The 14,609-nt window shown below is 47.5% G+C and overlaps 1 protein-coding gene across 4 annotated transcripts in view; it reads left to right on the top strand.

The window, feature by feature from the left end:
• The window catches only part of SLC15A2 (solute carrier family 15 member 2), a 77,421-nt gene extending 66,604 nt beyond the window's left edge, over positions 1-10,817 (top strand). For all 4 annotated transcript variants that reach the window (XM_006036642.3, XM_025192980.1, XM_025192981.1 and 1 more), the window contains 6 exons: positions 1,182-1,228; positions 4,099-4,209; positions 5,394-5,490; positions 8,890-9,036; positions 9,411-9,515; positions 10,393-10,817. In XM_006036642.3, coding sequence (XP_006036704.2) covers positions 1,182-1,228; positions 4,099-4,209; positions 5,394-5,490; positions 8,890-9,036; positions 9,411-9,515; positions 10,393-10,569 — 684 coding nt within the window. In that variant the 3' untranslated portion in view covers positions 10,570-10,817. The remainder of the gene's footprint in view (positions 1-1,181; positions 1,229-4,098; positions 4,210-5,393; positions 5,491-8,889; positions 9,037-9,410; positions 9,516-10,392) is intronic.
• The last annotated feature ends 3,792 nt before the right edge of the window (positions 10,818-14,609 follow it).

The raw sequence follows: 14,609 nt of genomic DNA, 5'->3' as shown, positions 1-14,609 counted from the left end.
CAATGGATCTGCACCAGCTGAGGATCTGGCTCTATGCTTTTACTATATTATACATGCTCTTTGGGGTGGGAAACGCATCTTCCCCCAGGTCCTTCACAGCATTGAACGCAAAGCTGTTTCTCCCCAAATAAATGTAGATAATACAATAGATAGTAAAGCCGATGCTATTGCATTCATCTGAAGGAGGAGATTCTGCTCATCTATTATGTGACCCCTTTTTAGGAGCTGCATGAACCAATCATAATAAGAATTATTGGTGACATATCAGTATCTCCTGATAGCAGCAATCTTAATGAAATTTGATGGTCAGACTAGCTGATCTCATGGTCCCAGATGGCCACCAACTCTCTGAAATCTATGGTTTTATACCTTACGAGGGGCTTCCCAACTCGGTCCACATTTCAGTAGTTCAACAAATAGTGAGAAGTTGATTATGTGTGATTAATCTGCTGGATTACTAGATTCTCTTACCTAGGGTGAAATGTATATGGCTTTCCTGAGACCTTTGCTATGTTGTGCACAGGCTACAGGTTGCAAAGGATGTTAAAAAGCATAAGAAGGTGCAAAGGATGGCCATCTACTCAAGTACTGGAGAAATTACCTGTAAATGAGATATGTCACTGATCCAAGTGACGATCAAAAAGAGTATCAATTAAAGTATATTTGTATTTCGGCAAGGAGGGCTTGGTAGTTTAGCAAGGAAAGGCGTCACAAGAATGAAGGGCTGGAAGTTAGTGTCAGATCGTTTCAAATGTTATAGAAATAAGGGACCTGTTTTTAATGGTGGTTAGTCTCCAAACTGGTGGAGTCTCCATTTCTTGATGTCTCCAGTTAAAGACTAGGCAACTCTTTGAGGCATATACCTTACTCAGTCCCAAATTACTGGCTCAGGGCAAGGCTCAGTGGGTGAAATCCTAAGAGGTCAGGCTAGATGGTCATTGAATGACCTAGTGGCCTTACTATATCAGTCTATGAATCCTGGTCCCAATGAAGCCAATGGGAGTTTTGCCACTAGCTTCAACGGGGCCCGGATTTCACACTCCAAATCTTATGGGGGAGTCCCAATGACTTCTATGAGCTTTGGATCAGGCCCCTACCTCCCGTGATGCCAATATTTGCCAGTGCATCTTGTTCATCAGACAGCATGCTAATAACTGTGTTTGCTTTTTTTCCTTCCCCAGATCACAGACATGCAAACGAAACCAGGCAAGGGAATGGCAGCTGTCAGGTCAGATTTGTTTTTGGTACTAGGTTTTGAGCTCTTTGATTTTTCCGGGTGCTGTTTCCCAGGGTTGTAGCTCCCAGGGTTGTAGCTCGTGGCACAGAGATGTCACCGGAGTCTGAATTGCATCAGTATTCCTGGGATAAAGGCAGCTTCAGGAGCCATTATCAGCAGTTAGGGGCTGAGCAGCCCAGGAGCGATGCTATATCCCTTTACCACGTCATGATGAGAGAGAAAGGAAAGGAGCCGTCTGGGGAAGCACTCACTGGGGCTGTTGTCTGCAGATTGTTGCCCAACCCGCAGCTGTCATTTGCACTCCCTGCTCTGTATTCAGTGTGCAAAATGGTCTGAGCAGCTACTGAATTATTTCCTTTGTTGCTGGGATATAAATGATTACCCAAAGCTCAGCGCAGTGGAGAAGCAGGCCCACAGGGGACAGATTCAGCCCTATGTCTGTTGCTGATGCCAGCTCAGAGGCATCGATTTTGCACCCTCCAATTTTGCACCCTGGCCCAGGACTGACCTAACTTGCACCTCTACCTCAGTGAGCAATCTGAGACGTGCAGGACTGCTCTAATTACACCTCCTGCCCCACCACTCCCTCCTCAATACTCCTGCTCCCTGCCCTGCTCCTGGGCCCGGGCAGTCACAGAAGCACCGCAGAGGTGGCAAAGGCTGCCTACATTTGTGTGCATGGGGTGAAGCTCACACTGCACTACTGAACGAGGCCCCAGAGCTTGGATCCTCTTCACACCAAGTGTGCCAGCCGTTGCTGATGCTCCCTGCAGCTGTGCCAACACCCTGAAAGCCGTGGCATTTTGAGGAGCTAGGTGCAACGCTCGTGTCCGAGGTTCTCCAACATTGGGCCCAAGGGCTTTGCTGGCAGGCCACCTTTAACTGTCAGTCTGTTTTCTAGCAGTGGATCCCACATGAGATGTGCTGCGTTTGTAAGGGAAAGGATTATCTTCCTGCCATGGGAACAAACCTCCTCTGGCTTCCTCAGTCCAGAGGCAGGGCAGGTCCCGCACCCGTTCCAAGAGCTGCTTTATCTAACAATTACAGTGAAAAGCAAAGCCTCTCCTTTTTGTCAGTAGGCATCGCTTAGAGACGTGTAAGAAGGAGATCTCCTAAATACCCATTAAGGATTATAGCTGCTGTTTTTATTAACATGAATTTGATTTTGGATGACGTGAACATTTCTAAACAAAGTTTGGGTACCATAAAGCAATGAGCTTTGGTGCAGGTGCCAGGTGCACGCCAAGTATGATGAAGAACCTGTCTGCTGAAGAACCGTGGCATTAATGGCCAAGCATCTGATGCCTTTTCCACTCACCCATTATGTTGTTGCATTGTGGGTCAGCCGTATCTACTAGTACTTTTGCAGACGTCGTACTAGCGAGGGTCAGTAGTGATTGAATATCATGGAGGAGACCTATTTAATCACAGAAACGTTGGGCTGGAAGGGACCTCCGGAGGTCATCTAGTCCAGTGGGTATCAGGACCCATTTGAAAACATGGATGGCCAGTCCCGACCCAGCGCCTCTCGCCCCTGACCCGCTGCCCCTTGCCCCAGGTCTAAGTGCTCTAGTGCGTGGGGCAGGGCGTGGGTGCGTGTGGGGCACGGGGAGCCCAAGCAGACCCTCGCAGGCTGGATCTCTGCCAGCCTGCAAGGAGAAAGCCACGGTTTCCCAAATTTTTCTCCTTTAAAGGAGAATCCATGTTCAAAGTTTGTTTGCCACCCTTTCATATATTCTTGCGACCCACTTTTGGGTCACGACTCACAGGTTGAGAAACACTGATCTAGTCCAACCCCCTGCCTAAGGCGGGATCATCCCTATCCAAACCAGCCTGTACAAATCCATTGGTGAGCCTCGTAGCAAAAGTCCACAATGAACCCTGATGCAACCACAAGACGTAACACCCTAACTCAGTCGCAGGTAAAGCTGAAGGACAGCTGGGTTAGTTGGGAAATGCTTTATTTTCCTGTAAAAAAATTTGACAAAAACTTTTTTTGTTAAATATTTTGGAGGGCCTTTCATTAAAAAAATGATTTTGGGAAGGGGTAACAACTGACATTTTTTTTAAGTCGGTTTTTGGCAGCTGGAAACCAAAAAAAAAAAATCTTTATCAGGCAAAAATATTTGACTTTTTACTAAAATTCTTTACTTGACCATATAACATTTTTGAGTTGAAAGGCAAAAAAACTTTTCTTGTTGTTTTTTTCTAAAATATTTGACTTTTTTTCTAAAATTCTTTACTTGACCATGTAACATTTTTGAGTTGAAAGGCAAAAAAACTTTTCTTGTTGGCTTTTTTTTTTTCTAGTGAAAAACACAGTATAACCAAGAGACATTTCTGGGGGAACTTTCCATTTTAATGGAAACAACATCTTTTATTAGAAAAATACATTTTAATTAAAAAAAAATCCAAATTTTTATAATGCTTAAAAGTTTGCTGGCATCAAGTGAGTACGTAAACAGCGCATCCCAAGCTGGCATGACTGATGGTGGATTCACTGTGACACTCATCTATGTAATGTAGACAAGACCTAGTTTCCTTGGGATAGATGAAGCCCTTCGTCATGGCCAATTAAGCTTATGAAGGTGTCCCAGAAGAGCCCTACCGCCAGGCTCATAAGTTGCAGCGCTAGTCACCTAAGTGGGGAAATCCAGGGTTAACTTATACGGGGATGGGAAATGATTATCCTTGAATCAAGAGATGGGCAGCGACCCAGACTTAAGTGTTGGTAGCTGGCAAGGGAGAGTGCCATAAAAATTAAAAGGTACGGAGCGCATTAGGAGCGCTTGAGCAGCTCATGTGAAGTGTCTACTATTGTATTTCTCTTGACACCATGATGAAATATACTTTCCTCACAGATTCATTAATGCATGGGAGCAAAATGTCAACATCACCTTGGGCGGCCAGGAGGACATCAGCGTTAATAAAAGTTACGGCGTTTCAGGTTACACGACGTTAGAGAGGGGAAAGTAAGCACTTAACTTCATACCTGCATCCTGGTTTCCCTCGTAGGGCTTCTCTTGGACACATGCAAGGGTCCTCTGGCACGCTCTTGGAGTTGGCTCATTGTGTGACAGGAGCTGAAATGTCAGCCAGAGGGAGAGTAGTCTGTATATGCATCGTCCCATTTGTACCTAATTGCAAAGAAGCAATGTTGCTAGACTGCAAGGCGCGCCAGCAAAAAGACAGCGGATCGATAGGCCTATGTGAGTTGTATAGCTGAATTAATGTAGCATCCACTCAGTGCCAAGTCCACCTCTTTGCCCAGGGCTGCTACCACTTGGGATACATAGGTGGATTAAATAGGATCAAATGAAGGGGGTGGATACTAAATTCCTTATAGCCATTATCTGAGTAAAAACATCACAGTTTAGTCCAGGAACTTATCTTTTACATGGGGCTCTGGCGGTCGTGGTCAGAAAGACCTTGGCACTTGGGCTATTTGTTTCCCACACTATGCAGCGCTGGAAAATATGTTGGATCACATTGCACTAGCATTTTAATAGCTCGTCTAGGCTGGGGCTCCACGTGGTTTGGTAGCATTGCTAGAGCTGGCCCTACTATGGTATTTTTAGGGTATCCGCCTTTCTGGCATCTATTAGGTCTAAAACAAGTGGCACAACTTTCCCTCTTCCTCTGTAGCAACTCCATTAAGAGCTTTATTGTGGGAGTTGACAACCCTTGTGGTATAATCTCTACCAAGTCAGCTGGCATCTCAATAGAAACTGTGCCTGTCCAGGGCTAGGAGAGTAAATCTGAAGGCAAGTCATGCTCTTTTGAAAGCAAATTGCTCAACAGCAATTGCACATAGTTCATTTTTGTGAAGTTGAAGAATATGGGCACTTCGCTCAATTGCCTGGTGCAAAAACCCTGAAATGTGGGGCTTAAAGTGGAAGGAGACATTGAAAAAAGGGGTTCAGTCCCAGGTGGAATCGGGAACCATTGCTGCCCGTGTCAGCGATGAGATGTCCCATGAGATGAATTGTGTTTGGTACAAAGAAGGGAAACCAAAGAGCAAAAACTGACGGGCATGCACACGGCTGCAGATGTGGGCTAGTCATTCCCCTGGTCCATTTTTGGGAGTATTTTTAATAACTAAGCTCTTTGTCTATGAGACTAACCTGGAAATACTTTACTTCATTCTTGTATCAAGCTACAATACGAGAAAATGCCGAACCGAAACAGGGGAATTCAGCCTGGACCTAGGGCTACTTGACTTTGGAGCATCATACACCGTTGTGATAATCAACGTGAGTCCCCCTTCGGCTTTAACGCATCGTTTCCGCTCTGCGCTCCCCTCCTCTCTGTCCGACGTCTTGCCTTTCCGCCGGCATCTGCTGACTTTGCCTTTACCGTGGCAGGAGCTTGAGCATAGCCATTGAAAAAGAGTCACTTATGGGAGGCAAATTTGGGTACCGAGCGTGTGAATGTAGCCTGCAGCCATTCCACCTTACGCTGTGATCTTGTTTCACAGGTTAAACCAGAGGTAAGGTCTGGTCTTGTAGCTCGAGTGGGAATCCTCCAAGGGAAATACGGGATCCATGGATTGGTTTTGGCAGTTTTGCTCGGCAGCGTTGTTCTTTCCGAGTTAATGCCGGCTCATCCTTGGCACTAAGGGGGTGCTGTGCTGCTGGAAATGCCCCTGCCAGATAGGGCATAACATCGATATATAATCACTAAAAGACTCCACAAGAGCCCTCTTACCTTCATTACTTTCCAGACATGTTCCACCTCGCCCTCCAACTTCCCCTGCCTGGAGCTGACATGACGGGCCTTGGGGATTTTAGAGGGGGTGGGAGAAAAGCCACGAGAGAGGCTTGAAAGTCGGTGTCTGTCTTGCCATTTCTCAGCTAGGGAGTACATAATAATTTTGAATTCCAGCTAAGGAACAGCATCTATCTTTGGAGGATTTCCAGAAACAGAAAGGGAAGTTTTCATGACATTTCCTCCCCCTTTTCAGGGGTGTTAACAGCATCGGAGCCAGGCAGCCCCCTTTGACGGGCTGCTATTGGTCCAGCCAGCCTAGGTTGCCACTCAGATTTGCAATGCTTCTCTAGCTGACAAGGGCCAAGCACCTAGATGCGATCAGACCATTTACCACTTCGGCTTTTCCAAAGCACAGCCGTGCAGACAAACCGAGTCTGACAGGACACTGTGCTTAGCTGCCCTTTGGGTCTCTGACTGCCGTGCTGTGATTAGCAGGGCAAAATGCTATTAGCTGCTCGCTGGTAATAAAGTGTCCCTGATGGGCAACTACTAAGATCTGGCCATGCCTCCAAACCCAGTTCTCCAAAGAAAACAATTATAGCTGCGAAGCTCCCGGTCATTGCTGAGGTGGGGTGTACAACCCTCAAGGAAACGGGCCTGTCCTGTCATCTCTAAGTTCGGGGAATTATGTATGCTGTGCAAAAGTGCTCCCGGGGGGCATGCAAGCATATCCCCTTAAGTCTGTTTCTCCTTCCAAAATGATGCCATAATCTTTGCTTTCCCAAGTGTTTTCTATCTGCATTTTGTCACAATAAATAACAGCATCATTTGCATGGTATCTTTTTGCTTAGATAATTTTTCCAGTTTTGGTTACCTTAACAACCTCGCTGTGCTGCTACAAATCAGAGGCTCTCTCTCACCTGGCTTATTTATTTTCTGCTAAAGGATGATTTTTTTTTTCCTTATCTGGGCAATTCATTTGATCATAAATGAGGTATTAGGTAAAGTGGTTTTATAGAGTAAATCAGCACGTCATAATGGGCTGGGTCACGAGTGCGGGTGGTGCCGCCCCTCTGTTGGAGGGAACATAACCGTTCAGTTTTCTATCATGAACCCTCACGGTTAATGGAGATGCTCCTGTATTTTAAGTGTCTGGGGTCTGTGTTTTGGAGGTAAGCCCATTTGAATCCTATGGCCACTATGCCTGGCAGCAGTTCAAGGTCAGACCCTCAGCTTCACCGAGGGTGCTAGCCAGGTTAGGCAGAAGGCAAGGCAGGCAAGCACCTTAAAGACTAAGCTATAGATTTCATAGACGTCAGGGCTGGAAAGGACCTCGGAAGATCATCCAGTCCTGCCCCCTGCCCGAAGGCTGGCTAAGATGCACCAGCTGCAGAGTCCTAAATGCCTGTAGAGTCATTCCAGTATCCTGGGCCACATCCTCAGCCTGCATAAAATGATGCGGCTCTATCGACTTCGGCAGAGCTACACCGGTTTATGCCAGCTGAGGATCTGCCCTGTTATTTCGGGGAGTGCAAATGTCCTTAAATTAGCCCCCTTTGTCGTTGAAATGTGTGTTCAGGGTTTTCTTTCTTTCTTTCTTTCTCTTTTTTTTTTGCAGAGTTTTTTTTTTCCCCAGTTTGGGCAGTGAAAATCCAGGAGGCTCTTTTGGTCGGGGGGTGTTGGCTATCCTACTCATCCCATCTGCCCAGCCAATGTTACACAAACCTGGCCACCAACCTCCAGAAGTTAAATAAAAATCACAACCTTGCCCCTGCTTCTCTTTTTGGGCAGGCAGGCCTTCAGGGAAGCCGCAGGCAACCGGGGAGGTGGCCAGTCTTGATTTTAACCCATTGAGACAACCCCGGGAGTCCTTGACACAGTTGTTCCTGCAAGTTGAGCCTGAATGAAGCTTGCACAGTACCAGTTCTGTGTGTCCGCTCTTGGAAGCAAAATCGGGGTGATTTCACCCCATTTCAGTCTGTCCCCTTTTCCCTGGGTATCATTTGTTCATGTGTCCAGAGTCAGCTGCCCCTTTCATCTCATGGTACTTGTCTCCTAAGGCTCCATATAAGGCTTTCCTGCCTATCCCAACTTGTCTTTGACCCTCCTGGCTCTTCCTTTTCACATCTCTCTCCTTCTGGTGATGGGCTTTGATGTTTCTTGCTGGGCTCCGCTCAGTTGTACTCATTCCTGGGATTTGTATGGCATCCCCGCCTCCTGTCTGAAGTGCTGTATAAATGACCTAAATGCAGTAGGTAGTGTGGGAATGTGCCTGGACTCTAATAAGTAAATCATTAGGGACAGTGTTTTCATGCAGCTTCCATCCCCATCCAGCTATTTTTAAGGCATCGCTGACATTTTTTTATGGCCTAACGAGCAAGACACAGAGGTTTCTTTCCCTCCTTTGAGCCTTCAGAAATATGCCTTCTTGATTTGTCTCCCTTTATGGTGATTAAGCATTGCTCGTAAACATCCCCCATGCCTTCCTCAGCATCCTTCTTAAAAGCAGAATTTGCTGTTTCCTCTAGGTTGACTTTAAGTTATTGCAGGTTAGTGTGTTCTTGGCTACTAGTCAAACCTCTCCGTCTCTCTTTCTCTCTGTAATAGGGCAGATGTTAATTAAATCGAAGGAAGCAAAGTTAGAGAGTTAGAAATAAATTTACCGTAAACCATACGAGGGCATCTGATGCAGGTGTAGGACAAGAGCAGGTCTGTCTGGCGGGCTGTGGTTCCAGTGCCTCGCTCTTGTCCCCTGCCCTGAACTGTTGATGGTGCAGGAAGTTGGTAGGATTCAGATCCAGCTGGTAAATCAAAAAGCAGATTTTTTTTCTTCCACCTTTATACGAAAACTCACTTTTGGTAAATTCTGTGTGCAAGCCCATGCAGGATAGATCTTCTGCTTCAGCAGCTCATCCGTGTGCCCCCTGTGCTGTCTCTCCTAGGCATCTGGAAACACTCTCAACGCATGGAAGTCAGAAGATATCAAAGCCAATCATATCCATCTGGCTTGGCAGCTGCCGCAGTACCTATTGATATCAGCTGGAGAAGTGATGTTCTCCATTACAGGCCTGGCATTCTCTTATTCTCAGGTATTGTACTTTTGGGACTCATCGATGGTTGCTAAAAAAGGAGAGAAAAAATCCCCTTAAGAATCAGGACTTCTGGACAATTTTCCCATCTCTGCTACTGACTTGTAATTTGGCCTTTGGCACCAGCTCCGGTAAACGCCTAGTTTAAAATTAAGACGCTAAATTATCTGTGACACTATATGCAGTCGCAAGGCTCTGTGAGTCCATTGGTGTCCACTTGGCAGCACATTCCCTCCACTTTGGTCCATCCCCTGCACCATAGAGCCCTCCGCATCCGTACGGCCTGGCATGAAATACCAGGAGAAAGAGCAGCCAAATGCTGAAACAAAGGTGCGGAGCCCAAGCCATTAAGCAGGTCCTTGTGTTGTTTTCAGGCTCCTGTCAGCATGAAGTCCGTGCTCCAGGCAGGCTGGCTGCTAACCGTGGCCTTTGGAAATGTCATCGTGCTTATTGTGGCCCAGGCGGCACCGCTGGAGCAGGTATGGCTGTAACGGGGCTGGACATGGGGGCGCTGCATTGGGAGTGTCCTCCGCCTGGCGCTCTGTCATCGGGGCACTTAAAATAGTTAAAAATGCCCTGACTATAAGCCCAACATGCCAAGGGCTGGAGCTGGTGCATCGTTAACCCAACGAGCATCATTAACCCAATGAGCATTGTTAACCCAATGAGCATCGTTAACCCAATGGGCATCGTTAACCCAATGAGCATTGTTAACCCAATGGGCATCATTAACCCAATGGGCATCGTTAACCCAATGTGCATTGTTAACCCAGTGGGCACCATTAACCCAGTGGGCACCCTGTATGGCAGCAGGTTGTACTGCAATCTGCAACAAGCCTGGCACACGGCCCAGCAGGGAGCTTACCGGTGAGGCAAAGGCCCCTGGATTCCTGAAAGACCACTTGCTCCCATTGCCAGGTTTGGGACTGGGATGCTTAGATTTGGAGATTAGTTTCACCCAGACGGTCTGAATTGGGAGAGGCTCTGATTTCTAGTGAAAAGGTAACACTAAGTTTTAACAGTGGGGATTTTTTAAGCATTGCCTGTCCCCTAAATGGTTAATGTCATGCATTCCCGCTTGCTGGAGAAGTTTAAGGCAGATTTGCCCGTTTGGGAGGGATCTGGAGGATGAACCATGCTTTAGCTCATCTGCTCACACCGATTAGCTTTAGCTATATGCTTATAATGACCGAATTTCATATAAGAGAGGTCCCAGAAACCTCAATAAAGAGGCTTGCCTCCTGTGAGCTCTCCTGGCAATGAAGGCCCGGCATGCAAAGAGCCCTCTGAAAGGAAGCAGGTGCCTGCCTCCCTTGGGAACGGGTGCTCAGAGCTGCGTTTGCACTTCTTCTCCAGTGGGCTGAGTTTGTCCTGTTTGCGGGCCTCCTCTTTGCCGTGTGCATCCTCTTCTCCATCATGGGCTATTTCTACATCAGCGTGGATCCTGAAGACCTGAAAGAAAAAGAAGAGAAGGGAGAGATGGAGATGCCAAGTAACATGATTAACCTTGTTCCCAAGAAAGCAAAGCTATAAACTGTCGGAGCGGGGCGGGATGGTTTTTCCATGAACTGAACACGTTGAAAGGGAGACTGAAGAATGACCGGTGAGGTTTCCATGTGTGTGGCAGCCTTTCTCACCTGAAACGGAGCCACCTTCTCCATCGGACAAAATACCTCCTTTTCTCCTTAAAAAAAAAAGGGTCCAAACCCCTGTGTAAAAGTCCCCAAGAAAACTTCTCTGGTGTTCAAGGCGCTTATAAATAAACACGGTTTCATTTTAAAGCTGCCCGCCCTTTTTAATGAGAGAAAGATTCGCTGTGACTTGGTTTTAAATACATACCTAGCAGCGGTGGGGAGGGAGCAGTGTGTGCGCCAGGTGCGCTGAGACAGCACAGCTGGCTTTACAAGAGTCTGGAAAAGAAAAGGCATTTATGGATGCACCGTCTGGTGGAAAGAGATTTCCATTTTGTCAGCGAGGGCTGGACATGGGACAGACGATCACGGAAGATCCCAGCACGTGACTTTCCATCTGGGCCCCTCACCCCCATCTTACAGCTGCGGGACAGTCTTGATTTATGATTTCTGCCTCCAGAGCCATATGCAATCAAGGTGGCAGGGTCCGATGTGGCCCCGGACGTCACTGAGCAAAATGCGTGTGCTGCTCTCTCTCTGGCTCGATTATTTGGTGTATGGTGTTGCACTGGGGCTTTGCAGCCAGGCAGACTGGTTTGATTCACTGCAATTAAAGCATCGGTTTATGCTTTTTAGTCCGTAAAAGCACACTAGTCCTTTCACCAGGCACCTTAGGAAAAGGTAAAGAGTTTACCGGGTATTTTATGTACTGGTGCATCAACCAGGATGCCGCAGCGCCCCGGGGTGCTATGAGATCCTTTTAAGAGTGCTGCGGGGTGCCATGCAATACTAGCTCTGCTCGGTACACCAACGCAAAACACAATTCAGGATAAACCCAGAGATTTCCAACAGAAATCCCAGAGTGTCAAAAGCGTTCTGCCCTCTTGTGATCTTTCTGAGCTCTTTGCAACAGAAACACTGATCTGTTATTTTTCCCTGGCCAAAAAATGAGTGCAAGCTGAGAGCTCGCATTTTCTGAGGGGTCCCTTGAGTCCAATGATGGGTGCCTTGAGTCCAGGAAGGGGTGCCTAAAAAAGGTTGAGAACCACGGTGTTATATATATATATAAAGGTTGAGAACCACTGTGTTACATATATATATTCTGTGGCAAGATTGGATGGGCTGCTTTGAAGCACGTCCTCTTATGCTGTGGCTGTCCTCCCTGCATTGCATGTCGCAGCAGTCCCTGTAAAGCTGCCGACATCCCGCGGCGGGCTAAACAGGGATGCACTTTGTTGTCCTCTTCAGATTTCAGTCTAGCGAAGTAGGACGCAGCAAAAGTGATTATTTTTAACTCGCTTAGATTTCCTTTCAACTTCTCCAAAGCTGTGTTTTTAATTCTTCTGCCTCTGTACAAGACTCTGGATGGAGCTATTGAGGCAGAACTGTGAGACTTCATTACTGGTATCACGGGATGCCTAGGCAGGGTCCCTATCTCATCGGCCTTGTCTAGGGGGCCCGGGTGCTTTATTGCTGGGTCTAAGCCTAGCACAGCTTACAGTATTTGATTAGCATATTTCCTGGGTGCTGGTGAAGTCTCACGTACGAGCTTTGAGACAGATTTTTCTCTGGTCTATTCAAATGAGGTGGGAAAAAAAAATCAGCATTTAATCCCATTCCTGCCCAGAAGAGCACGTGCTTACCCTGAGGTCTGTGGGACATGGGTACAGCTGTAGGTGCTGTCTGAAATACAGAGGCTGTCCTGAATAGGGTCTCAACCACCCCGTGGCACTCTCCTAAGAGAGGACCTAATTCCAGCTTAGTTTAATTGCATGCAAGTCCCATTTCCATTTCAGTCCCATGTGATATGTTCCCATCTGTCCCTTCACTTCCTGTCCCAAACAGTCATGCAGCTGCAACACCGGCTCAGTATATGTTTCTAGACGCTGTTAAACAGATGCCATGTTCAACCCCATGTCCCAAAGGGGAGCAAAGGGCATTGAAAACGGTCTATTAGGTCACCCAGCCCCATTCTTCAGATGTCGGTGGAGGATTATTCCCTTTGCTCCTTTTTGTATTATTCTCTGCATGCCATGACTCAGCTGGTCCTTTCTCCTCCAGGCTTTCTTGTTGCTTTCCTAATCCTGTTTTATGATCCCCTGCAAATCAGCTCAGCTACTGCCGAATCGCTCTGCTATGATGCTATTTGACTTGCTTCCAAAATGAAGCGCTAATAAAGATGTCGGTGGAGGATTATTCCCTTTGCTCCTTTTTGTATTATTCTCTGCATGCCATGACTCAGCTGGTCCTTTCTCCTCCAGGCTTTCTTGTTGCTTTCCTAATCCTGTTTTATGATCCCCTGCAAATCAGCTCAGCTACTGCCGAATCGCTCTGCTATGATGCTATTTGACTTGCTTCCAAAATGAAGCGCTAAGAAAAAGACATCCCCCCCCCTGCCAAAAAAAAAAAGAAGAGCTGAAGGACTGGCCAGGCTCCAGCAAGGCTGAGCAGACACAATTTAAAATTATTGGAGCATTTAAATTTTTATAAGCCTTGAATTTGGAAGCAGTTCGGGGTTTCAGGGCATGTGCGGTGTTGAAGCAATTGGAAATGATTGGAGCCCTTTCCTTGGGAAGTGGTCGGCGTGCTGCGTGCTGACAACTCCCATCTGCAGAGGGGGAAAGCCTCGTGTCCAAGCGAGGCAGTCCTAAACACTGCATATGCTTTTAAAGCACCTTTCAACACAAAATTTCCCCTGCCCCCTACTTGGCGGCCTTACCGAAGGCTGTCACATGCTCTCAGCTTATGAAAAGAGTCATTCCCAACTCATAAAAGATGCATTTAATATACTGTATGACTCTGCCTGGTAAATGTTGGATGCCGAGGCCTTCCAGACTTCCCCGTGTGCCAGGCTGGTGCCACGAAGCGAGGGAGCAGAGGGAAATCATCGCTCCCGTTCTTTGTGACTGCGGTCATGAAAGGCTGCAACACAGCACTTGCACCAGGACCTGCAAATCCAGAATGGGGCAACTCGTGGGAGTAAGTACAAGCCGGGAGAGTAAGAGCTGCCTGTCCAGGCTGTGCCTGCATATAGGGCCACTGAGGCTGTCCGTGCACCGGCCGCAGGGCTCAGGCTGGGCACCCTCACCCCTCGCTCGCAGGAACCAGGCTGACCTGAATTTTGATTTCAGCGGGCGCGTCTACACGAGCTGCCTAACTAGCTCTGCAGTCAACATCTCATATCTACACGTGCGGTTGGAGCTTTCTTCGAGGAATCTCAGCCTCTTGTGGGCTAGGATCGAGTGTAGGGAGTATCTGAAGTCCTGGGATGGAGGATGCTTGTCTAGTATCTGGGGACATCCGAACCCCAAGACCTCCAGGGTTGGGCTTGCACATAGGACACCTGCCAATGGATTTGGGAGTATCTGAAATCCCAGGGTGATGGGTCTGGGATGGAGGATGCCCGCCGGTTGTAGCACCGTACATAGTGTTGGGAATGATTGAGTTGTGCTTGCTCAATCAATATGGTTTTTGGAGCGACTGAGTGCTGCTCAATTGATATGATTGGGAGCTGATTTGGCTAACTTGACCTGGAACATGAAATATATTATAAAACAAAAAAAGTGCGCGCACATGTGGGCCGATTATGCTGCAGTAAACTAAGACATGCCGCCATAGGTTAGTACATGTAAATACAAGTACTATCCCGCGGCAGCTTTCTTTGGTGCACAGCACATCACCATGTGTAGATGCTGACAGGGCTGGTGGGGGCACAAGGGTGCTTCAGTGCAGGGCCTGCCTGCACCCCAGCCAGCCCATTTGTAAGATGTTGAGCCAGGGGGGCAGGGAGGCTGACCCCCAGGGTCCCCTGCCAGCCAGGGCTGCTCCAGCCCAGCTCAACATGCTGTGGTCCCAGACACATGTGTAACAATGGTGCCCAGGAGCAATGAACTCCAGCGTGATATGCGCCAGAGTTTATTGCTTTGGTGAATAGAATTCATC

The sequence above is a fragment of the Alligator sinensis genome, unplaced genomic scaffold, assembly GCF_000455745.1.
Source record: "Alligator sinensis unplaced genomic scaffold, ASM45574v1 scaffold1452_1, whole genome shotgun sequence".
Taxonomy (NCBI): domain Eukaryota; kingdom Metazoa; phylum Chordata; order Crocodylia; family Alligatoridae; genus Alligator; species Alligator sinensis.
The sequence above is the reverse complement of the archived record's forward strand: the minus strand, read 5'-3'. Positions and strand labels throughout refer to the sequence as shown.